This window comes from Cherax quadricarinatus, chromosome 1, assembly GCF_038502225.1.
Source record: "Cherax quadricarinatus isolate ZL_2023a chromosome 1, ASM3850222v1, whole genome shotgun sequence".
NCBI lineage: Eukaryota > Metazoa > Arthropoda > Malacostraca > Decapoda > Parastacidae > Cherax > Cherax quadricarinatus.
In genome coordinates, this window is record NC_091292.1 from 75095711 (window position 1) to 75122886 (window position 27176).

A 27176-nucleotide genomic window follows, 5' to 3' on the forward strand; every position below is an offset into this window, starting at 1 on the left:
CGGTCACATCCATGCATACATTCGGAACATTTTATACTATCCTAGTGTCTTTAATACTTGTAACTGCAAAATAAGTCACCATGGGCCCCAAGAAAGCTTCTAGTGCCAACCCTGTGTTAAAAACAGTGAGAATTAGTATGGAATTGAAAAAGAAGAGATAATTGCAAAGTACGAAAGTGGAGTGCGTGTCTCGGAGCTGGCTAGGTTGTATACCAAACCCCAATCAACCATCGCTACTATCTTGGCCAACAAAAAGGCAATCAAGAAAGCTGTTCTTGCAAAAGGTGCAAGTATGTTTTTGAAACAGAGATCGCAAGTACTCGAAGATGTTGAGAGACTGTTATTGGTGTGGATAAACAAAAAACAGATAACAGGAGATAGGAAGTTGCATGACAATTTAATTAAAAAAATGCCTGCAAAGGTTGGTTTGAGAGATTTAAGAGTTGTAGTGGCCTACACAGTGTGATAAGGCATGGGGAGGCTGTCATTTCGGACCAAAAAGCGGCTGAAAAATATGTGCAGGAATTCAAGGAGTACATAGAGGCTGAAGGATTGAAACCTGAACAAGCGTTTAATTGTGACAAAACAGGCCTGTTTTGGAAGAAAATGCCAAACAGGACCTACATTACTCAGGAGGAAAAGGCACTCCCAGGACATAAGCCTATGAAAGACAGGCTTATTCTTTTGTTGTGTGGTAATGCTAGTGGTGATTGCAAAGTGAAGCCTTTATTGGTGTATCACTCAAACTCCCAGAGTGTTCAGGAAAAACAATGTCCTCAAGGCTAATTTGTGGGTGATTTGGAGGGCAACAGTAAGGCATGGGTCACTAGGGACTTTTTTCTATGACTGGTTTCACCATGTGTTTGACCCCACTGTGAAAAATTACCTCCTGGAAAATAAATTGGACCTTAAGTGCCTCCTGGTATTAGACAATGCTCCTGGTCATCCTTCAGACTTGGCAGAGCCAATTTCTAAGGACATGAGCTTCATCAAGATCAAGCTTTTGCCTCCTAATACCACTCTTCTCCTGCAGCCCATGGACCAGCAGGTCATTTCAAACTTCAAAATACTCTACACAAAAGCTATGTTTCAAAAGTGCTTTGAAGTGACCTCAGATACTCAAGAGAGTTTTGGAAAGATCACTTTAGTATCCTCAGTTGTGTAAACCTTATGGGTAAGGCTTGGGAGGGAGTGACTAAGAGGACCTTGAACTCTGCTTGGAGGAAACTGGCCAGAATGTGTAGAAGAGAGGGATTTTGAAGGGTTTGGGGCTAACCCTGAGAAGCTTATGCTAGTTGTGGAATCTATTGTGGCATTGGGAAAGTCCTTGGGGGTGGAGGTTAGTGGAGAGGATGTGGAAGAGTTGGTGGAGGAGGACAATGAAGAACTAACCACTTTTGAGCTGCAAGAGCATCTGCAACAGCAAGAGGCCAGACCTGAGGAAACTGCTTCAGAGGAGGAGAGAAATTGAAGAAGTTGCCTACTTCAAAGATTAAGGAAATGTATGCGAAGTGGGTTGAACTGCAAACTTTTATGGATGAAAATCATTAACACAGCTATTGCAAGCCGTGCTGGTGACTATTACAATGACAATGTTGTGGCCCATTTTGGCAAATCTTAAAGGAATGCGAGGTAAAGAGCTCTATGGACAGATTTGTTGTGCAACAGAGGTCCAGGGAGTCTCAAGCTGGTCCTAGTGGCATTAAAAGAAGGGCAGTAACCCCAAAAAAGGACTTGCTATCTAAAATCCTCATGGAAGGGGATTCCCATTCTAAAAATTTATAACATCTATCATCTCCCCTCCTCCCATTCCATCAATCATCACCAGATCTTCAATAAAGGTAAGTGTCATGTATTCTTTATTTGGTACAGTAGTAATTGTGCATGTCTTCTTTTTTTGTGTAGGAAAATGTTTATTTCATGTGGTAAATTTTTTTTTTTCATACTTTGGGGTGTCAGGAAAGGATTAATTTGTTTCCATTATTTCTTATGGGGAAAATTAATTCTGCTCTCTGGAATGGATTAATATCATTAGCCGAGAGTACATTGTATGGGATGTACTATGCTGTTCACTGTTTGCAGAGACCCTTTTCTTTGCAAAATATTTGTGAAAATGCTCAACATTACAAGCTGTGAAGTGTGACAGAAACATCGTAGAATAAAACGACTTAAGAAATCGTAATGACACGATTGCAAATAAACCATACCCCCGGTCGGGATTGAACCCGCGGTCATAGAGTCTCAAAACTCCAGCCCGTCGCGTTAGCCACTAGACCAGCTAGCCACAATAAGATTCATCCAACTAGGTATATTTCTACACCATAGGAAAGTTAGCACAGGCGTCTGTGCTAACTTTCCTATGGTGTAGAAATATACCTAGTTGGATGAATCTTATTGTGGCTAGCTGGTCTAGTGGCTAACGTGACGGGCTGGAGTTTTGAGACTCTATGACCGCGGGTTCAATCCCGGCCGGGGGTATGGTTTCGTAGAATAAATTTAAACAGTTGAATTTTTTTCCTTTTCAACCTACTTGAACCTACAGACTTTTCTGCACTGCCACCCACACTCCTTAAAGTTGCATTCTGGGAGCATTATGTGTTCTATTCTGTATTTAACCCTTTGAGGGTCGCCAGGCCCTCTCAGAGACTTGTTCTCAGGGTTGCCAAAAATTAAAAAAAAAAAATATTTTTTCTTATGAAAAGATAGAGAATCTTTTCCCATCACAATGACACCAAAAGTATGAAATTTGATGAAAAACTTACGGAATTATGCTCTCGCGAAGTTAGTGGTCTCAACGATGTTTATGCATCGGCGATTTTGCCCACTTTGAGCCCTATTTTCGGCCAATTCCAGTGTACTAGTCGACAAAAATCATAACTATTTCGCTAGAACTCTGTTTTTTCTATTGAATGAGTACAAGAAACCACCCATTTACCGATTTCAACTATCCAATAAAGTGGTCAGAATTTAGCAATTTTGCCAATTTCACACAAATTTCAAAAGATGCCAATTTCCAAAAAGGTTCCAGAATAAACAAGGAAGACATTCATGGCACTAAAATAACATTTCCTCTGTTCATTAGTCACATCCCCACGCCCCTCTTACATTTCTTTTGCTTTCCACTTTGATTGTTTATTCTCACAAAAATAATAAGATTTACTGTTATGCAGACTACTGCATTAGTGTAGAAATGGTATAAATAATATTGGCGCACTTGTGAAAGAATATTAGACTCACCAGTTGACGTGTATTGGACGCTTGGCATGATTTGATTACTTTTGAACTTTGGTAAAAATCGAACATTTCTGCTACTTTGAGCTCAATTTCAAGGTACAGTGGACCCCCAGTTTACGATATTATTTCATTCCAGAAGTATGTTCAGGTGCCAGGAATATTGTGAATTAGATTAGTCCATTTCAGACCCCCAAACATACACGTACAAATGCACTTACATAAATACACTTACATAATTGGTCGCATTGGGAGGTGATCGTAAAGCGGGGGTCCACTGTACCTTTCATTGTAAAACCAGTCAAAATCATCTCAATTTCTGTAATATGTCTTCCATTCTATACAATGAGAACAGGAAAACTAGAATACAATAATAAATACCATACGAAAATACAGTGCAAAATTGCCGTTTTAAACCAAAAACACGGTCAAAGTTTTTTTTTTCTCATTATGCACTGTGTGCTGCAGGATTTTTTTTATACTGCACACACTGACCACATAGACCCATTCTTTCAAATGTAGGCCTACCAGCTTTGTCTTGCTAGATTTGAGGGCACTAGAATTTATGCGTAATAGTACATCAAAAACCCTGGTGCATAAGCCGTACTAATACAGCCGAAACCCCAAAAGGGTTAACAAATTATTATATTAACCATGGCACCCAAGACGACTACTGGTGATGGCAAAAAGAATAAGCATGAAACTCTGATGGTAATGAAGAAAACGCGTTTTAGATATACAGTGGAACCTCCAATCATGAGTTTAATCCGTTCCGAGCCTTGCTCGCATCTGGATTTGCTCGTTTTCAGAGTCAATTTCCCTCATTTAAATTAACTGAAATGCATTTATGTAATCCATTCCTGGCTCTCAGGAGGCATGACAAGATATTCAGTATTTCGCTAATATCATCTGTATAGCTTATTTATGTATCACAATTCATCTAATATGGCATAATAAACATATATAAATAACATAGAAACCTGAAAGAATGAATAAAATATGTCATTCATGTATGGGCAGTGTAGGCAGTGGACAAAAGTTTGTCTGGAGACCAGACAAAATACTCCTTGAATAATTTCACTAAGATCATCTATACAGCTTTTTTTTTTATTTTAACAAACCAGCCATCTCCCACCAAGGCAGGGTGGCCCAAAAAGAAAAACGAAAGTTTCTCTTTTTAAATTTAGTAATTCATATAGGAGATGGGGTTACTAGCCCCTTGCTCCCGGCATTTTAGTTACCTCTTACAACATGCATGGCTTACAGAGGAAGAATTCTGTTCCACTTCCCCATTGAGATAAGAGGAAATAAACAAGAACAAGGCGTAGAAAGAAAATAGAAGAAAATCCAGGGGGTGTGTGTATATACATATATGCTTGTACATGTATGTGTAGTGTGACCGAAGTGTAAGTAGAAGCAGCAAGACGTACCTGAAATCTTGCATGCTTGTGAGACAGAATAAAGGACACCAGCAACCCTACCATCATGTAAAACAATTACAGGCTTTTGTTTTACACTCACTTGGCAGGACAGTAGTATCTCCCTGGGTGGTTGCTGTCTACCAACCTACTACCTACAATACGGCTTATTTATCTATGACAATTCATCTAATATGACATAATAAACAATATAAATAACATAGAAACCTGACATATACTCTAGAATGAATAAAATATGTCATTATGTAACAGATGGAGGCGGACACAACCACTCCAGCTTTGTTGTGCTAAATACTGCCATCTAGTGACGGCCTTTTGAAGCGAGGGTCTTGGCAAGAGGCATGGAGTTAAAAGATAAAGAATCACACATAAAGTGGGAGTTGTCACAGTTGCTCTTTGCTGATGACACTGTGCTCTTGGGAGATTCTGAAGAGAAGTTGCAGAGATTGGTGGATGAATTTGGTAGGGTGTGCAAAAGAAGAAAATTAAAAGTGAATACAGGAAAGAGTAAGGTTATGAGGATAACAAAAAGATTAGGTGATGAAAGATTGGATATCAGATTGGAGGGAGAGAGTATGGAGGAGGTAAATGTATTCAGATATTTGGGAGTGGACGTGTCAGCGGATGGGTCTATGAAAGATAGGTGAATCATAGAATTGATGAGGGGAAAAGGGTGAGTGGTGCACTTAGGAGTCTGTGGAGACAAAGAACTTTGTTCTTGGAGGCAAAGAGGGGAATGTATGAGAGTATAGTTTTACCAACGCTCTTATATGGGTGTGAAGCATGGGTGATGAATGTTGCAGCAAGGAGAAGGCTGGAGGCAGTGGAGATGTCGTGTCTGAGGGCAATGAGTGGTGTGAATATAATGCAGAGAATTCGTAGTTTGGAAGTTAGGAGGAGGTGCAGGATTACCAAAACTGTTGTCTAGAGGGCTGAGGAAGGGTTGTTGAGATGGTTCGGACATGTAGAGAGAATGGAGCAAAACAGAGTGATTTCAAGAGTATATCAGTCTGTAGTGGAAGGAAGGCGGGGTAGGGGTCGGCCTAGGAAAGGTTGGAGGGAGGGGGTAAAGGAGGTTTTGTGTGCGAGGGGCTTGGACTTCCAGCAGGCATGCGTTAGCGTGTTTGATAGGAGTGAATGGAGACAAATGGTTTTTAATACTTGACGTGCTGTTGGAGTGTGAGCAAAGTAACATTTATGAAGGGGTTCAGGGAAACCAGCAGGCCGGACTTGAGTCCTGGAGATGGGAAGTACAGTGCCTGCACTCTGAAGGAGGGGTGTTAATGTTGCAGTTTAAAAACTGTAGTGTAAAGCACCCTTCTGGCAAGACAGTGATGGAGTGAATGATGGTGAAAGTTTTTCTTTTTCGGGCCACCCTGCCTTGGTGGGAATCGGCCAGTGTGATAATAAAAAAAAAAAATATATATATAATAATAATATTACATAGTGCATTATTATACATGTATTATTATTATACATATTATATATTATATTATATTATTATTATATTATATTATACTATTACTATTATACATATGATTATTATTATTATTATTATTATTATTATTATTATTATTATTATTATTATTATTACAATATAAATAATTTGTAATTTTTATTCACACAAAAAATAAAAGATTTACTGTTATGCAGACTACTGCATTATTGTAATAATTGTATAAATAATGTCAACACATTCACGGCTGCATAGTGGAATGGACAGTAACGTCATTTGTTTACTCTTGAACATCGCCAAAGAATCGAACGTTTCAGCTACTTTGAGCTCAATTTCAAGGTACTTTTCATTCTGAAACCAATCAAAATCATATTTATTTCTGTAATATATCTTCCATTCTATCAAATGAGACCAAGAAACTAAAATACAACCATAAAAACCATACAAAAATACTGCTAAGGGGTAGCTAATTGCTGAGAAGTGAACTCCATTTATGGTCTGATTTCTTTCATTTTTGGTGTACGTTAACCCTTAAACTGTCCAAACGTTTACGTGCATAGAGCTCCGACCTTAATTGTCTCCATTTGAAAGCACATAAAAAAATAAAGATCTATGTTTGGAGCACTGTGCGAGCGAACATTGATCTACATTTGGACAGTTTAAGGGTTAAGAAGCATCTTTCCATCATACACTGGCCAAGTTTCAATAAGATAGTCCAACAAACAAATGAGACCCAATTCCCAAGATCAAAAGCAAGAGCCCCTCACCAGTATCCAGGAACCTCCCTTGAGGCCCACTTGCTTATGGAAATTTCACTCGCGTATGGAAGCAAAAAATCGATCGATCGACTGCTCATATTTGGAAAAACTCGCATGTGGATGTGCTCGCAAGTGGAGGTTCCACTGTACTTGGAGACACTGTATGTGTGATAAAGAATACCCGCTCCTTTGATCCGAGACAATCAACCATAAGTACATTTAACCCTTAAATGGTCCAAACGTATATATACGTTTTTTCAACATCTGAAAGTATGTAAAAAAATGTAGATCTTTTTTGTTTTACATTTGAAAACGTGTAAAAAAAACTTTTATCTACATATTTTTTTTTATATTTGAAAATGTGTAAAAAAAACTAGATCTACTTTTTTAGCAATACGAATTTGAACGTCAATCTGTTTGGACCGTTTAAGGGTTAAAGACAATGAGAAGAAAATAAGAGTTTGTGATATAACCAGTGCAGATTGTGGCATGCTTAAAGGAATGGCAAAGAGATAATGCAGCTAAATAAAAAAAGAAAAATACACAAATAACCAGCACATAGGAGAGAGGAGATTACAAATGTGTGGACTGTGGAGAAAATAAGGAAAGGTGTTAACTTAGTACAGTGGACCCCCGCCTTACGAATGCATCGCGTTACGTTAAATCCGCCATACAAAGCATTTGAACACAAAAATTTTGCCTCGCCTCACGATAAAAAACTCGCCTTACGTGATCCGTCCGGGACGCGTCCCACGTGTGGCCTCAGCGCCAGTGTTTACAAGCCAGCCAGTGCGGTCGCATCTATGCATACATTCGGTACATTTCACATTATCCCAGTGTTTTTAGTGCTTGTAACTGCAAAATAAGTCACCAAGGACCCCAAGAAAGCTTCTATTGCCATCCCTGTGGTAAAAAGGGCGAGAATTAGTATGGAACTGAAAAAAGAGATTAAGGAAATGTGTGCAAAGTGGGTTGAACTGCAAACCTTTACAGATGAAAATCACCCTGACACAGCTACTGCAAGCCATGTTGGCAACCTGTACAATGACAATGATATGGCCCATTTTAGGAAAGTCTTAAAGGAACGCGAGTTACAGTGCTCTATGGACAGATTTGTTGTGTGACAAAGGTCCAGTGACTCTCAAGCTGGTCCTAGTGGCATTAAAAGAAGGGAAGCAACCCCAGAAAAGGACTTGCTACCTCAAGTCCTAATGGAAGGGGATTCCCTTTCTACACAATAACTTCCACACTCTCCCCTCCTCCCATCCCATCAATCATCACCAGCTCTTCAATAAAGGTAAGTGTCATGTATTCTATTCTTAGTAGAGTAGTAATTGTGCATGTCTTCTTCAGTTTGAATGTATTAAAATTAATATTTCATGTGGTAAAATTTTTTTTATCATACTTAGGGGTGTCAGGAATGGATTAATTTAATTTCCATTATTTCTCATGGGGAAAATTAATTCGGCTAACGATAATTTCGGCTTACAATGAGCTCTCAGGAACGGATTAATATCATAAGGCGGGGGTCCACTGAATTCAGAGTGTACTCACAAAACCATGTGTGGAAAATACTGTATATATTTTCCAGAAATACAGTAGTTATATGTAAACAGATGGCCATACTGTATTTAATAAAAATTATGTTATCGAAAACGGGAAGCTGTGCCTGCGCAGAAGAGACTCGCCATTTTTTGTTTGAACTGGTCAACAGAAAGCTAGTGAAATCGGAAGAATTTTCGTGCTCTAGAGGTTAAAATTGGGCTGACACCTCTCAAATAGGAGTCGAAATTGTTGGATGTGCATTCCTGCATAATTTGAGTATCAGGCGACAGGACAACTCCAGGAACCTCAGATAAGCTGTCTAATTTATGTTTAAATTCTGGCCAGTAAATTTTTCATAAATGTAGGCAAAAGGGGGGGTCCTGTACATGACACATTAATCTCCAGTCAAATTGGTGAGTGTTATGATTAAGATATATTCTCCTTCTGATATATAAATGTGTATATACTATATATATATATATAATCATTTATTAATTTTAATATACAGTCCACAAACTTATATATTTACCAGAATTCCTGGTGTATGTACATATTTCATTTGTAATTAATAGGTCCAGAGCAACTTGTGGATATGGCAGTTGTAGGTATCGAAGGGGGACATTTTTTGCGACCTAGGTGTCCCAAATTCCTACTCGTCTATGTAACTCTGATAAATAATAATTATCTTTGTTATCATTTACTGCTATGTACATAATGATTTACATTCAGATAAGTGCAATTTTCCATATCACGTCTTACTTCCTGTGTGAGAAAGAGAGAGTCTTCATGACAGTATATGGTTAAATAACAAAAAAGGCACAACACTGTGACTGGAACAATACACAAATAACCCGCACATAGAAGAGAGGAGCTTACGACGACGTTTCAGTCCGACTTGGACCATTTACAAAGCCATACTAACGAAAAGGAGAGGAGGAGGAAACATATATAGGCCAGGAGGTGGTAGTGGTAGTAGTGGAGATATTAGGTACTAATTCAAATTCAAATTCAAATTCAAACTTTATTCTCTATAAGTATTACAATGCTGAGTTTACAGAATTTGGTTATTGTGTGGTTTACATGTAGTAAAATAATAATTACAGAGTGTACCACTAGAACGCCTAGCATGGCTAGGCATTTCGGGCAGACTTATATTAAATCTTAGGTTTAAAATGTTACAGAATTATGAGATAAGTTGGTATTATGGCTAAGTGACTAAATACTAGTTGTGAGTTTAGCAATGTGAATGCTTTTGTTTTGGCACTATATATAGTTTCAGTATTGGAGTATCACAGGCCAACTTTTGACTAGTTAAGATTCATTATTTTAAGATTGAGATTGATATTTCTGTTTATGGTCAAATGGGTGAGTGAGTGTAAGTGTGAACCACCAGGTGGTATTCGTATTATTAGTTGACAGGGTGTATCAGGGAGATAAGATGTTTTCTGATGGTAGTTTTGAAGGTGATGAATGTGTCTGCAGTTTTGGAATTTTCAGGTAGGGTGTTCCAGATTTTAGGGCCTTTGACATACATTGAATTTTTGTAAAGGTTTAGTCGGTCACGGGGAATGTCATAGAGATGTTTGTGTCTGGTGTTGTGCCTGTGGCCTCTGTCACAACTATCAAGAAAGCGTTTTAGGTCAAGGTTAATATTGGAATTTAAGGTCCTGTAGATGTAGATTGCACAGTAGTGGGGAAGGTAGTACGGTGGAGGTGGATCCAGTCACATACTTAGAAAGAGGAGCACTGCAAGGGAGCTAGGGGCCCACAGAGGGTAGGAGCAAGAACACAGAGGGGAAAAAACTAAATAATTTTGTTTTATTATATTATTATTAACACACTGGCCGATTCCCACCAAGGAAGGGTGGCCCAAAAAAGAAAAAAACTTTCACCATCATTCACTCCGTCACTGTCTTGCCAGAAGGGTGCTTTACACTACAGTTTTTAAACTGCAACATTAACACCCCTCCTTCAGGATGCAGGCACTGTACTTCCCATCTCCAGGACTCAAGTCCGGCCTGCCAGTTTCCCTGAATCCCTTCATAAATGTTACTTTGCTCACACTCCAACAGCACGTCAAGTATTAAAAACCATTTGTCTCCATTCACTCCTATCAAACACGCTCATGCATGCCCGCTGGAAATCCAAGCCCCTCGCACACAAAACCTCCTTTACCCCCTCCCTCCAACCTTTCCTAGGCCGACCCCTACCCCGCCTTCCTTCCACTACAGACTGATACACTCTTGAAGTCATTCTGTTTCGCTCCATTCTCTCTACATGTCCGAACCACCTCAACAACCCTTCCTCAGCCCTCTGGACAACAGTTTTGGCAATCCCACACCTCCTCGTAACTTCCAGACTATGAATTCTCTGCATTATATTCACACCACACATTGCCCTCAGACATGACATCTCCACTGCCTCCTCCATACTCTCTCCCTCCAATCTGATATCCAATCTTTCATCACCTAATCTTTTTGTTATCCTCATAACCTTACTCTTTCCTGTATTCACTTTTAATTTTCTTCTTTTACATACCCTACCAAATTCATCCACCAACCTCTGCAACTTCTCTTCAAAATCTCCCAAGAGCACAGTATCATCAGTGTCTCAGGCCTACTTTTACTGGGAAATAATCTCCCTCTTTCCTACATACTCTAACTTGAGCCTCACTATCCTCGTAAAAACTCTTCAATGCTTTCAATAACCTACCTCCTATACCATACACCTGCAACATCTGCCACAATGCCCCCTATCCACCCTGTCATACGCCTTTTCCAAATCCATAAATGCCACAAAAACCTCTTGAGCCTTATCTAAATACTGTTCACTTATATGTGTCGCTGTGAACACCTGGTCCACACACCCCCTACCTTTCCTAAAGCCTCCTTGTTCATCTGCTATCCTATTCTCCGTCTTACTCTTAATTCTTTCAATAATAACTCTACCATACACTTTACCAGGTATACTCAACAGACTTATCCCCCTATAATTTTTGCACTCTCTTTTGTCCCCTTTGCCTTTATACAAAGGAACTATGCATGCTCTCTGCCAATCCCTAGGTACCTTACCCTCTTCCATACATTTATTAAATAATAGCACCAACCACTCCAAAACTATATCCTCACCTGCTTTTAACATTTCTATCTTTATCCCATCAATCCCAGCTGCTTTACCCCCTTTCATTTTACCTACTGCCTCACGAACTTCCCCCACACTCACAACTGGCTCTTCCTCACTCCTACAAGATGTTATTCCTCCTTGCCCTATACACACAATCACAGCTTCCGTATCTTCATCAACATTTAACAATTCCTCAAAATATTCCCTCGATCTTCCCAATACCTCTAACTCTCCACTTAATAACTCTCCTCTCCTATTTTTAACTGACAAATCCATTTGTTCTCTAGGCTTCCTTAACTTGTTAATCTCACACCAAAACTTTTTCTTATTTTCAACAAAATTTCTTGATTACATCTCACCCACTCTCTCATTTGCTCTCTTTTTACATTGCTTCACCACTCTCTTAACCTCTCTCTTTTTCTCCATATACTCTTCCCTCCTTGCATCACTTATACTTTGTAAAAACTTCTCATATGGTAACTTTTTCTCCCTTACTACTCTCTCTACATCATCATTCCACCAATTGCTCCTCTTCCCTCCTGCACCCACTCTCCTGTAAAAACAAACTTCTGCTGAACACACTTAACACTACATTTTTAAACCTACCCCATACATCTTCAACCCCATTGCCTATGCTCTCATTAGCCCATCTATCCTCCAATAATTGTTTATATCTTACCCTAACTGCCTCCTCTTTTAGTTTATAAACCTTCACCTCTCTCTTACCTGATGCTTCTATTCTCCTTGTATCCCATCTACCTTTTACTCTCAGTGTAGCTACAACTAAAAAGTGATCTGATATATCTGTGGCCCCTCTATAAACATGTACATCCTGAAGTCTACTCAACAGTCTTTTATCCACCAATACATAATCCAACAAACTACTGTCATTTCGCCCTACATCATATCTTGTATACTTATTTATCCTCTTTTTCTTAAAAAATGTATTACCTATAACTAAACCCCTTTCTATACAAAGTTCAATCAAAGGGCTCCCATTATCATTTACACCTGGCACCCCAAACTTACCTACCACACCCTCTCTAAAATTTTCTCCTACTTTAGCATTCAGGTCCCCTACCACAATTACTCTCTCACTTGGTTCAAAGGTTCCTATACATTCACTTAACATCTCCCAAAATATCTCTCTCTCCTCTACATTCCTCTCTTCTCCAGGTGCATACACGCTTATTATGACCCACTTTTCGCATCCAATCTTTACTTTAATCCACATAATCCTTGAATTTACACATTCATATTCTCTTTTCTCCTTCCATAACTGATCCTTCAACATTATTGCTACCCCTTCCTTAGCTCGAACTCTCTCAGATACTCCAGATTTAATCCCATTTATTTCTCCCCACCGAAACTCCCCTAACCCCTTCAGCTTTGTTTCACTTAGGGCCAGGACATCCAACTTCTTTTCATTCATAACATCAGCAATCATCTGTTTCTTGTCATCTGCACTACATCCACGCACATTCAAGCATCCCAGTTTTATAAAGTTTTTCTTCTTCTCTTTTTTAGTAAATCTTTACAGGAGAAGGGGTTACTAGCCCATTGCTCCCGGCATTTTAGTCGCCTCATACGACACGCATGGCTTACGGAGGAAAGATTCTTTTCCACTTCCCCATGGACAATAGAAGAAATAAAGAAGAACAAGAGCTATTTAGAAAAAGGAGAAAAACCTAGATGTATGTATATATATATATATGCATGTGTGTGTCTGTGAAGTGTGACCAAAGTGTAAGTAGGAGTAGTAAGATATCCCTGTTATCTAGCGTGTTTATGAGACAGAAGAAGACACCAGCAATCCTATTATCATGTAAAACAGTCATCTGGCAGGACGGTAGTACTTCCCTGGGTGGTTGCTGTCTACCAAACTAGTACCAATAATAATGAAGGAACAAATACCCAAGGCAGAAGAAAGACAACCCAAACAGGAAAGAGGAAGAGTAAGAGGGAGAAGAAGAAAAAGGAATCAGGTTAAGTCATGGGTGTTCTGAAGTTTGGAGCATTTTACAATGTATATAGTGGGAAAGGAAGGCATCTACAGAGACGAAGCCAGGACTAAGATTCACACAAGGAAAGTTGTGTATAAGGGAGGATTCAACCAGATGGCGACTGTTAAAGTTGGAAGTAGGGAAGACAGTTTTAGCAGAAGACAATAGGATGACTGTGATCTCTGATGCGACAGAAAAGAGCATCGCTAGTGTCGGCAAGCCTAACACTAAGTCTGTCTGAAAGAGATCAGCCAGTTTCCCCAAAGTACTGAAGAGGACAGGAGGAACAAGAAATAGAGTAGACACCAGGAGCATGTATAGAGGGAGGAGGTATGAACTAGATTAGTGCGAAGAGTGTTAGTCTGGGAGAAAGTAAGTGTGATGTCTAACCCTGTCAGGGTCAAGAGGCCCTCTCCTAAACTCGTTCTCAGGGTCGAAAATTTTTTGGAAAAAAAAAATTATTTTTTCTTATGAAATGACAAGAGAATTTTTTCCCAATCATAATGACACCAAAAGCATGAAATCTGATAGAAAACTTACAGAATTATGCTCTCGTGAAGTTAGTGGTCTCGACGATGTTTACGCATCAGCGATTTCGCCCAATTTGAGCCCTATTTTCGGCCAATTTCAGTGTACTAGTCGACAAAAATCATATCTATTTCACTAGAACTCCATTTTTCTATCAAATGAATACAAGAAACCACCCATTTACTGATTTCAAGTATCCAATAAAGTGGTCAGAAATTGACAATTTTGCCAATTTCACACAAATTTCAGAAGATGCCAATTTCCAAATAGGATCCAGAATAAGCAAGACAGGCATTCCTGGCACTAAAATATCATTTTCTCTGTTCATTAGTCATGTCCCCAGGCCCCTCTTACATCTCTTTTGCTTTCCACTTTGAATTTTTATTCTCAAAAAATAGAAGATTTCCTGTTATGCAGTTTACCTGGAGTTTACCTGGAGAGAGTTCCGGGGGTCAATGCCCCCGCGGCCCGGTCTGTGACCAGGCCTCCTGGTGGATCAGAGCCTGATCAACCAGGCTGTTACTGCTGGCTGCACGCAAACCAACGTACGAGCCACAGCCCGGCTGGTCAGGAACCGACTTTAGGTGCTTGTCCAGTGCCAGCTTGAAGACTGCTAGGGGTCTGTTGGTAATCCCCCTTATGTATGCTGGGAGGCAGTTGAACAGTCTCGGGCCCCTGGCACTTATTGTATGGTCTCTTAACATGCTAGTGACACCCCTGCTTTTCATTGGGGGGATGGTGCATCGTCTGCCAAGTCTTTTGCTTTCGTAGTGAGTGATTTTCGTGTGCAAGTTCGGTACTAGTCCCTCTAGGATTTTCCAGGTGTATATAATCATGTATCTCTCCCTCCTGCGTTCCAGGGAATACAGGTTTAGGAACCTCAAGCGCTCCCAGTAATTGAGTGTCTGCATTAGTGTAGAAATGATGTAGAAATGGTATAAATAATATCAGTGCACTTGTGAAAGAACATTAGACTCGCCAGTTGACGTGTATTGGACGCTTGGTATGATTTGTTTACTTTTGAAATTTGGTAAAAATAGAATATTTCTGCTACTTTGAGCTTAATTTCACGGTACTTTTCATTATGAAACCAATCAAAATCATGTCAATTTCTGTAATATGTCTTCCATTCTATAAATTGAGACCAGGAAAACTAGAATACAACCATAAATACTATACGAAAATACACTGCAAACTCGCTGTTTTAAACTAAAAACACGGTCGGAGTTTTTTTCCTCTCATTATGCACTGTATGCTGCAGGATTTTTTTTATACTGTGCACACTGACCACACAGACCCATTCTTTCATATATAGGCCTACCAGCTTTCTCTCACTAGATTTGAAGGCGCTAGAATTTAGGCGTTCTAGTACATCAATAACCCTGGTGCGTAAGCCGTACTAGTACGTCGGAAACCCTGAAAGGGCTAAGGAACGGAGAGAGTTGTTGAGATTAGAAAGACCAGAAATGTAGGGAAGGCAGAGGACAGAAGAGTTCCCAGGAGTAGAGAGTTCGGGAGAGAAGAAATTACGTTTAGCACGTGAGAAGGGAGATTCTATGAAATGGGAAGGGTAGCCAAGACGGCAAAATGAATTATGAAGGGTGGAAATTTCTGACTCAAGGAACTGAGGATCATAAATGTGGAGAGCATGGAGAAAGAGGAAGATAAGAACGCTTTTCTTGACAGAGGAAGCATGATAAGAAAAGTAGTGAATGTACATGCCACTGTGCATAGGCTTGAGGTAAACGGAAAAGGCAAAACCTGTATCTGAGCGGTGGACATGGACATCAACGAAAGGAAGCAAGGAATTAGATTCCCATTCAGCTTTAAACTTAAGAAATGGTTGGAAGAGACTAGTCATGAGGCCACAGAGCAAAAATGTCATCTACATAGCACAGCCAGAGTGAAGGGCGCACATCGATAGTAGGAAGAAGAACAGTCTCGAAGTATTCTATGTAAAGATTAGCAAGGACAGGAGAAAGAGGAGACCCCATAGCAACACCAAAGGTTTGAGAATAATATTTACCTTGGAAGGAAAAGGAATTTGAGTCCACATAAAGGCAAATAAGATCAAGAAAGACATCAATAGGTATAGGGAGATGAAGAGACCCTTCATTGGCCTTCTCTCTAAGAAAATTGAGGACATCATCAAGACGGACAGTGGTGAAGAGGGACTCAATGTCAAGACTAAGCATCTCTCCTTTTCATTAGTGTGGCTTTGTAAATGGTCCAAGTCGGACCAAAACGTCATCATAAGCTCCTCTCTTCTATGTGCGGGTTATCTGTGTATGCACCTATACTATTCCTCCACAAACACCATTCCCTCACAACCACCATTCCCTCACAACCATGATCCCCTCACAAGCATCATTCCCTCACAACCACCATCCCTTCAAAACCACCACGGCCCCATGGCCACCACACCTTATGCTTTCACTCACCATTCCCCCATAGCTTCTAGCCCTCACAGACCCATACCCACACCTTACCCATGTTTTCACAATCCACACACCCTAACATGCCATCTACACCCCTAGTCACGTAGACACCAGCCAACCTAACTACTGCCCACACCCACTCAGTCACCCATCATCCATACTACCACCCACACTGGGCCATCAACACTGCCACCCATGTAGTCACCATCACACCACCTCGTTGCTTCCAGCCTCCATCCCTACACCCTTCCAAAACTCAACATCACAGGTCTTCTTTCTTCTTTCAACACACCGGCCGTATCCCACCGAGGCGGGGTGGCCCAAAAGGAAAAACGAAAGTTTCTCCTTTTACATTTAGTAATATATACAGGAGAAGAGGTTACTAGCCCCTTGCTCCCGGCATTTTAGTTGCCTCTTACAACACGCATGGCTTACGGAGGAAGAATTCTGTTCCACTTCCCCATGGAGATAAGAGGAAATAAACAAGAATAAGAACTAGAAAGAAAATAGAAGAAAACCCAGAGGGGTGTGTATATATGTGCTTGTACATGTATGTGTAGTGTGACCTAAGTGTAAGTAGAAGTAACAAGACGTACCTGAAATCTTGCATGTTCATGAGACAGAAAAAAGGACACCAGCAATCCTACCATCATGTAAAACAATTACAGGCTTTCGTTTTACACTCACTTGGCAGGACGGTAGTACCTCCCTAACATCACAGGTATGTATGTAAATAAAAAACGACTTGTATATGGTGTTCACTACTACCCGTGGTTTTCGGCATCCATGGTAGAGCTTGGGGGATGGGCTTGGAACATATCCCCTGCAGATATGGGGAGCCTACTGTATATCATGAAAATTTACTTGCCTCCTTAAAGTTTAAAAGCTTAGCCAAATCACTAGGAAGGTGATGTTAAGGCTTTATTTTACTTAAGCATATTGAACATTATGAACTAGATATAAACAGAAGGCTGGTAGACGCAACCACCCAGGGAGGTATTACCGTCCTGCCGAAAGAGTGTGAAACTGAAACCTGTGATTGTTTTATACAATGGTAGGATTGCTGGTGTCTTCTTTCTATCTCTTAAGCACACTAGATAAAGATATCTTGCCACTTCTGTTTACACTTAGGTCATAATACACATGCATGTATGTATACACACCCATCTGAGTTTTCTTCTATTTTCTTAATAGTTAAAGTTCTTTATCTCCTTTCATCTCCATGGGAAGTGGAAAAAAAAACTTCCTCCATAAGCCATAATGATGGGAGCAAGGGGCTAGTAATCCCTTCTCCTGTATAAATTACAAGGGGCTAGTAACCCATTATCTTTTATACATTACTAAATATAAAAAGAAGAAAAACTTTGGTTTCTTCTTTTTCAGGTCACACTGCCTCGGTGGGAGATGGCCAGTGGGCTAAAAAAAAAAAAAAGATACAACAAACCATCAACATTACTATGTGTTGGAATTATTTTGTAGTCTTGTCAATACTGTCAATATTAAAAACATGAAAAATAAAAAAAACACATGGCATGACAGTGTGCCATGTCCCAAGGCCTATACAATACACCCCCTGCCATATCAAGGCACCACAACACTGCACATTCCCTAACACAGATTGGGCCTACTGAATAAATGTCACAATACCATGGCTATTAATTAAAAAAACATGCTTAGGTAAGGAAACCCAAGATGCTGCAATCCTTCAAGGACCATCAAGTCACAACAGAGAGAAAATGGGAAGAATGCTGGAAGACAAGTCAGGTGACAAGATGAAGAGACAATCACAAGACAGATTAGTAGCTGGGCCCACTCTCTCCCAATTTTCTTGCTCAGTTGTGCCATAATAATGCTCCAGGAATCAGACAGACCACAACATCTAAGTTCCCTCTCCAAACTGTGGGCTATTTGTGAAGCTGGCTTAGTGTAAATTTTACTAGTTTCTATAACAAAAAGCACTCTTAATTAATGGAGACTCTTCAAAAACAAAGTAATAGTATATAAATAAGAACAAAAATGGGAGGATATATTAAAAAAAAAAAACAAAAAAAAAAGAAAAAAAAAAAACAAAAAAAAAAAAAAGATTTGCATGTGACAGTTTTCAAAAAATCCTCTGCAAGTGTGGAGATCAACTCAGCAATTCAAAGTCAAAACACAAACCTGGAGAGCAGTTGAAAAACTGTGTGTGATGAAATATCCTTCTACATATACAAATTCTGCTTTGTTCAGCAAAGGAAGGAGATGGGAATTGAAGACATGATCTGGTTCACAAACATTAGCAGCTCCAATATCAGCACATAAACATCGGCAAGCTCCTAAAACTAGTGCCACACACATGCCTGTTGGCTGGTCCTCTACATCCACAAATCTGAAAAGGCACAAAAGTTTTTGAAGAGTATATAAAATTTTTGCTTACCACTAAACATTTGAGTATAGAATGAGGGTAACAAGATTAAAGACATCAAGAAAAAAAATAACTTAAGTTTACTTGTAACTTAACCTAAAAGCTCAAAGTTTGTCTCTGTACAATAATCATATACAGTAGGGCCCCACTTATACAGCAGGTTAGGTTTCAGGCTACTGCCAGAAAGCAGACATCGCCAGAAAGCAGAACACCATTTTTTTCCCCACTTATAAATGCCAGGTAACAAGTTTACACTAACATATATTATATTAGCAATAGAACTAGGCATTAAAAACAATAAAAAGTAAAATACACACACAGTACAGCCATTACTTACCTTAAAATATTTGTAGTCTTAATGTAGGGTGAGAGGTGAGTTTAATTTGAAGGAAGTCAGGTCTGGGAGGCATGGAAGCCAGCCAAGTCAGCCCACCCCACCCACACGTAATACACTACATTTAATTAAAGCTCCCCAGAGCGATAAAATACATATACAGTACATTCATTAATTACCTTAAAATATTTGTAGTGTTAATGCACGGCAAGAGGTAAGTTTTATTTGTAGGAAGTCAGGTCTGGGAAGCATGATAGCCAGCCAGGCAGCCCACCCCACCCCACCCACATATAATATACATACTACAATATTTAATTAAAGCTCCCCAGAGCGATAAAATACATAGACGTACAGTACATTCATTAATTACCTTAAAATATTTGTAGTCTTAATGTAGGGTGAGAGGTGAGATTTATTTGTAGGAAGTCAGGTTTGGGAAGTATAGAATCCAGCCAGGGAAGCCCTCCCCACCTCACCCACACATAATGTAAACAAACCAGGCGAACGCGTCTGGTTTTCGTCACTTTACATTGTGTACAAGCTGTCTCCATGTTGACACAGAAACACTCCCATTCTCATGTAACACCATTTTTAGAAGAAATGACGCCCTGATTGAAGGCATACTTAGGTACAGGTACACACACATAATTACTATATCAGTTATAATAATAATGTAGGTATGTAGTCTGCCTGGGCTACATACCTATACCTACCTACATAGCCACGTGATATAGAATGTGGCCCAGAGCCATATTATTACCATCAACATACCATGTTCATTGAGTTCATTCGTTTCTAACAACTACCTTTAGATGCCATCATAAACAAAGGAGAAGTAATGAATAATTCCTGCCGAGAATTGTAAACAGAAGCATCATGTATTAAGGAGAGTGACGTAATGTTTTCCCTCCGCCCGGCTACCACACCTCCATAGTATATAAACATAAAATGCTTATATGCTATGTAACATGTTTCTTATATAATTTTGAAGAAAATAGCATAGATAGGTTAATGAAAATGTCTATTAACATAAAATAAGGCATTTAATGTGCCCAAGAGTGATTATTATTAGTATTACGTAATGTTTTTCCTCTGCCCGGCAACCACACCATAGCATATAAACAGTATGTTTATATGCTATGTAACTTGTTTATTATATAATTTTGAAGAAAATGTCATAGATGGATTAATGAAAATGTCTATATTGACATAAAATTTGCATTTAACCCTTTGACTGTTTTGGTCGTACAGTGGAACCTCAAATATCGAACTTTCTTCGGTCCAGAAGGCTGTTCGAGTGCCTTTACCGAATTAATTTATTTCCATCAGGAATAATGTAAATTAGATTAGCCCATTTCAGACCCTCAAAAATACACTTATAAAAGCACTTACAAAAATACACTTACATAATTGGTCATGTTGGGAGCAGTTCGATTTTTGAGGTTCCACTGTATATATATATATACACGTCTTACGAGCTACCGTATTTGAAGTATATACAGTGGACCCCCGCATAACGATATTATTCCATTCCTGAGAGCTCATTGTTATGCAAAATTATCGTTATGCGAATGAATTTTCCCCACAAGAAATAATGGAATTCAAATTAATCCGTGCAAGACACCCAAAAGTATGAAAAAAAAAATTTTACCACATGAAATATACATTTTCCTACACACAAAGAGAAGGATACATGCACAATAGTAGAGTAGTACATGCACAATATATATTGTGCATGTACTACTCTACTAAATGAAGAATAAATGACACTTACCTTTATTGAAGATGCAGCAATGACTGATGAGACACTGTGTCCTGGGAGTGCCTTTTCCTCCTGAGTACTGTAGGTCCTGTTTGGCATTTTCTTCCAGAACAGGCCTTATCACACTGTGTATGCCACTACGATTCTTAAATCTCTCAAACCAACCTTTGCTGGCTTTAAATTCACCAATATGAGCACTAGTTCCAGGCATTTTTCCCTGTTCACCTGAGTGTTAGTCGACTGGTGTGGGTTGCATCCTGGGAGACAAGATTAAGGACCTCAATAGAAATAAGTTAGACAGTCTTCGATGACACTGACTTTTTTGGGTTATCCTGGGTGGCTAACCATCTGGGTTAATTGTTTCTTGGTATTCTCAATAAGCCACACCAACAACGGTGCTACACCAGCAGCAGCAGCTGACAGTGCTACAGCAGCAGCAGCTGAGTGCTACAGCAGCAGCAGCAGCTGACAGTGCTACAGCAGCAGCTGACAGTGCTACAGCAGCAGCTGACAGTGCTACAGCAGCAGCTGACAGTGCTACAGCAGCAGCTGACAGTGCTACAGCAGCAGCAGACGGTGCTACAGCAGCAGCAGACGGTGCTACAGCAGCAGCAGATGGTGCTACAGAAGCAGCAGACGGTACTACAGCAGCAGCAGCAGCAGCTGACGGTGGTACAGCAGCAGCAGCTGACGGTGGTACAGCAGCAGCAGCTGACGGTGGTACAGCAGCAGCAGCAGCAGCAGCTGATGGTGCTACAGCAGCAGCAGCAGCTGATGGTGCTACAGCAGCAGCAGCAGCAGCTGACAGTGCTACAGCAGCAGCAGACGGTGCTACAGCAGCAGCAGACGGTACTACAGCAGCAGCAGCAGCTGACAGTGCAGCAGCAGCTGACAGTGCTACAGCAGCAGCTGACAGTGCTACAGCAGCAGCTGACAGTGCTACAGCAGCAGCTGACAGTGCTACAGCAGCAGCTGACAGTGCTACAGCAGCAGCAGACGGTGCTACAGCAGCAGCAGCAGCTGATGGTGCTACAGCAGCAGCAGCAGCTGACAGTGCTACAGCAGCAGCAGCAGCTGACAGTGCTACAGCAGCAGCAGCAGCTGACAGTGCTACAGCAGCAGCAGCAGCATCAGCAGTTCACCATGGTACCACAGTATTTAGATAATATTTCTCACCCTTTTTACCACAGGGTTGGCACTAGAAGCTTTCTTGGGGCCCATGGTCACTTATTTTGCAGATAAAATCACCAAAAATGCTGTAATAATACGAAATGTTCCGATTGTATGCTTGGATGTTACCGTGGAGGCTGGCTTGTAAACAATGCCACCGGCGGAACATGTGAGGCTGGCTCAGGCCTCACATAGACGCGTCTCGGACGAATAGCGTTGAGCGAGTTTTTTAGCGCTATGCGAGGCAAAATTTTAGTGATAAAGTGTATCGCTATGCGGATTTAACGTTATGTGATGCCAACGGTATGCAGGGGTCCACTGTACACCCAAAAATTCTAGCGGCTTGAAATCAAGCAGGAGAAAGCTGGAAGGCCCACATGTGAGAGAATGGGTCTGTGTGGTCAGTGAGCATCATATAAAAAAAAATCCTGCAGCACGCAGGGCATAATGAGAAAAAAAAACTCAGACCATGTTTTTGGATTAAAACACCGACTTTGAGGTGTATTTTCGTATAGTATTTATGGTTGGATTCTCATTTTCTTGGTCTCATTTGATAGAATGGAAAACATTTTATAGAAATAGAGGTGATTTTGATTGGTTTTACTATGAAAAGAACCTTGAAATGGAGCTCAAAGTAAGGAAAATGTTTGAATTTTGCCGATGTTCAAAAGTAAACAAATGATGTCATTGTCCAATAAATGTCCAACTAGCCATTCTAATATGCAGTCATGAATGGGTTGATATTATTTATACAATTATTACAGTATTGCAGTAGTCAGCATAACAGTAAATCTTCTATTTTTTGTTTGAATAAAAATTCAAAATAGAATGCAAGAGTAATATCAGAGGGGCCTGGAGACATGACTGATGAACAAAGAAAATGTTATTTTAGAGAAAGGAATGTCTGCATTGTTTATTTTGGACCCTATTTTGAAATTGGCATATTTTTAATTTGCATGAAACTGGCCAAATTGCAAATTTCTGACCACATTACTGGGTAGTTGAAATCAGTAAATGGGCAGTTTCTTATACTCAATTGATAGAACAAATGGAGTTCTAAAGAAATAGCTATGAGTTTGGTCGACTGGAACAATGAAATTAACCGAAAATAGAGCTCAAAGTGGGCAAAATCGCCGATTTGTAAATATTGCCAAGGTCGCTAACTTCGCGAGAGCATAATTCCGTAAGTTTTCCATCAAATTTCGTTCTTTTGGTGTCGTTACCATCAGAAAAAGATTCTCTATCATTTCATAAGATTTTTTTTTTTTTTTTCAAAAATTTTTCGACACCAGGAGACACCTCAGGATTTTGGGTTGCAACAGTCAAGGGCTTACTGTGCCCAAGAGAATGTAAACATACTGGGTGGTGCATGCTGTATTTGAAAGACCACTTGCTGTATAGAAAGTTTTGGTCATAATTTGAGGTCGCTGTATTTGCGGAATGCCGTAAGGCTAAACGCTGAAAAGCAGGGCCCTACTGTATGAGGAGAGACATCATAAGAAATTATAAGATAAAAGCTTACAATTTATTCAGATGGTGGTATTTGACATTTTTTTTTTTTCCCCAACTTGTAAGCACAAAGTCAAAATAGTATTTTCAAAGCAGCCCATCTCAGGTATAGTATTAGGTTCAGTACCACAGTCTAGCTTATAAAGTAAACCTTATTGGGTATACTGGTAATAAAGATACTGTATGTAATGCAGATCAAGTCTAGATGACATTTTACTCAGGTGTGTGAACTTTAAGGGGCTCTGCTTGAGAAATATATATTGCTCTGGTTTCTAAGTGTTTATATGCACATGTTAGCTTGTTGCCCCAAGTTACTGTGGACTTCACTGATGTTTCAGTAACTGTTTAAAGACAGCAAACCAAAGGTAATGTTTTTTCAAACAAAAAACAAAATAAAATGTGAAGATGTAACAATGGAAGAAATAGGTAATGGGTGATAATGTGAATAAATAAAATGCAGTGTCTAGCTGGGTTATTTGTTATCTCAGTAGTACCAGTTGCCAGTAACCAGTTACCAGTAGTATGACTCACTACCAACCGTCTGTGTGAATCACTGACTGTTATTCACGTTGCTGCTGACCATAGCATATTTTTGAACACCGCTCACCCTCTAGGCACTGGTGAGTCAGTCTGAGACAGAGAGCAGAGAGAGGCAGGGCGGCTGATGGTGCTTCCCATACTTTCCGTTATAATTATACATACTAACCAGCCTATGTGAGTGTTTTTACCCCATCCATGTTATCGAACCCACATGACAATTTGGTGGCAGTGGTGGCGAACCCACACGACAGTTATCTCGGAGAACCTTGGAAGATACTGAAGTGCATTTTACATCTACTAAAGAGATTCCAATTGGTGTGAACCAACTAACCCTAACATTATGCTCTTACCTTGTGACAACTCCACTGTCTTGTATAATTGTGGAGAGTTTCTTTGCCTGCTCATCCTTGCCAATTCCTCCGACAAACACAACCCTATGGCGTTCGCCCAGTACCCAGCCAAAGACTCGGGAGGCATTGAGAGCACATCCTCCAGCCGTGTACTCAACAGGATACCTGGAGTTAATTGTATTTGGAATTACCAGTAATTCTACATAAATTTACCTTTTATCATATATTGAATCAAATATCTGTAACTAGTTTTGAGAATTTTCTACCTGCAGCCTGGCTTTTCAATTGATTGCCTGTTCAACCAAGTTGTTGCTGTTGGCAGCCCACTGGCCTACATATTCATCATTGCCTGGCTGATCTGGCACTTAGCAGAGGTTGAGATCCAGTTGTCCTTTGACAATTTCTACGTTTATTCCAGCAATATTTCTAACATCTGCTGTTAACATGGTGAATGGCCTTAGACCACAGATAATAGCACCCCTGCTTTTCACTCTCTATTTTACACTCAGTTCGTGGATGCAGTGTACACGGTAAATACAATACAGTACAGGGTTACAAATTAGCCATGCCTACTAGTTATTTTCACCAAAATGACATATTACTCAGACAGCAATATACAATAAGGCACACAGAATAAAAATATTTAGGATTATTTAATTACATTTTATTATTAGATCAGGAATACATGCAGTATAATTTTCATACTGCAATAGGTCATAATATCTTAGAAGAAAGATAAAGGTACTGTACATTATTGTGATAAATCATGAATGGAATGGATGTAGGCATAAAGCATATTCACTTCAAAGTTACACACTTGTTAACTGTCCCTCAGTTATTGATTCTAATGTTATCAACCTCCCAAGTCACCAAAGTCTTTACCCCAAATTTAGCTTGTGAGATAAGATGATTCATAAAATTATCACTTTAAATTGTCCATTCTCACAATGAATTTACTCAGTAACTACCATATGATGTTTCAACATCCACTCAAGGTTTGTGATCCTTAAATGTCTTTCAGTTAACCATGAAATGATCTGTACACTTACTTTTTCATAACCAAGCTAAATAAAGCTCGTTGTTGGGCATTAACTTCCAACTGGCCATCTACAGGAAGTTGAAATTCATCATGTAAACTTCTATCTTTAACAACAGCAGTTATGTCCAGCAATGGGTTTCCAAATGCTACAAGTAAGGGCTGTGGCCTATCCTTGTCCTCAATCTGTAAAGGAATGACATGTTATTTAGTATTATAAATTAAAATTAGATTTAAGAAAAAACTAAAAATAGATAAAAAAAAATAAAATAAAAATTACTACTGGATACTGTATTTCTACTCGAAAGTACTGCTATCCCTACAGATTCACAGAATATAAATTTGCTGTTTTGAGATTTCACAGATTTTTATTAAGGTGGCTCCAGCAAATAAATTTGAGAATTATATTTAATATGTTCACTTTATGAATGATTTGCGAATTTGTAATGACATAACTGTAATAAACTTCAGTCAGCGTGGCACTGGCCTGCTAGTTTAAGGACTAGCTTGCCATGGATTTGAACCCTCTGTTTAGCAAGATGTTCCCTTTAATATTTTAAATACAAATGGCACAGTCATAAAATAGAACACATTGGGGTGTGTTATTGCTGAAATGAGCATGTTTGCATATCATATCCCCTTCATAAAATATTTATATCACAGTAGTTTTCTAACACAAATAGTGGCAAAGGTAATTTTGTTCCTAAGACAAAAGTTATGCTGAAATTAACCACTTACCTATCAGTCATTTAGATGTACATCAGAGGGATCAGGGTCTAGAAATGAGAGAATGGGTCTATGCAGTGGGTGTACACCTGGAGTAAACCTGGAGGGCATTTTGGGGGTCAACGCCCCTGTGGCGGTGTGCACAACATAAAAAATATCATTCCCCATGAAAAGCGTGATGGGAACAGCTAACTTCAGACCTTTTTTGATTAAAATAGCAACTTTGGAAATTTTCTAGTTTTTTATTAAAATATATTTATACAAAAATTGCTACTTTAATATCTAGTTTTGTTACTTAAAAAATCATTACATTTAATAATCTTATCTTCAGACAACTTAATGATATTAAATTTAGCATTCAAATAATCTAATTTCAACTATACAATGTCTGTCAAGTAGCTACTTTTAGGTTCTAATTTTATTTCAGTCTGCCTGAAATGGTCTGCAAAACCTGGGGCTTTTCAAAACATGTGAATTGAATGACACCTAATTTTATAAAAATTACAGCACATTTTTTAAAAAAAATGCTTTGTTAAGGTATTTCATTATTAAGTACAGTAATACAAATCTTGATGATTACAATGATCATACATAGTAATACATATTTAAATTACCTAGGATTACCCCCAAAAAAGTCAGTGACTTCTTGCCATTGGGATCCCTGCATCATCATTATGATTATTATTATTATTATTATTATTATTATTATTATTATTACTAACATGTTAATTAACAATTTCCACAACAGATAAGTGTGTTTCCCATGAACAGTATGTGATACTGATAGGGTTCTGACCAAGGAATAAAGTAAATACTGACCCAGT

General features: G+C 39.3%; 1 protein-coding gene across 1 annotated transcript in view; it reads right to left on the reverse strand.

Moving 5' to 3' along the window:
* LOC128688896 (uncharacterized) overlaps positions 1–27176 on the reverse strand; it is a 49110-nt gene that overhangs the window by 19353 nt on the left and 2581 nt on the right. Inside the window, exons 2-4 of the mRNA XM_053776927.2 lie at positions 25640–25812; positions 24591–24755; positions 18682–18889 (exon numbers count right to left, since the gene is read on the reverse strand). Of these exons, the coding sequence (XP_053632902.2) occupies positions 18682–18889; positions 24591–24755; positions 25640–25812 (546 nt within the window). The remainder of the gene's footprint in view (positions 1–18681; positions 18890–24590; positions 24756–25639; positions 25813–27176) is intronic.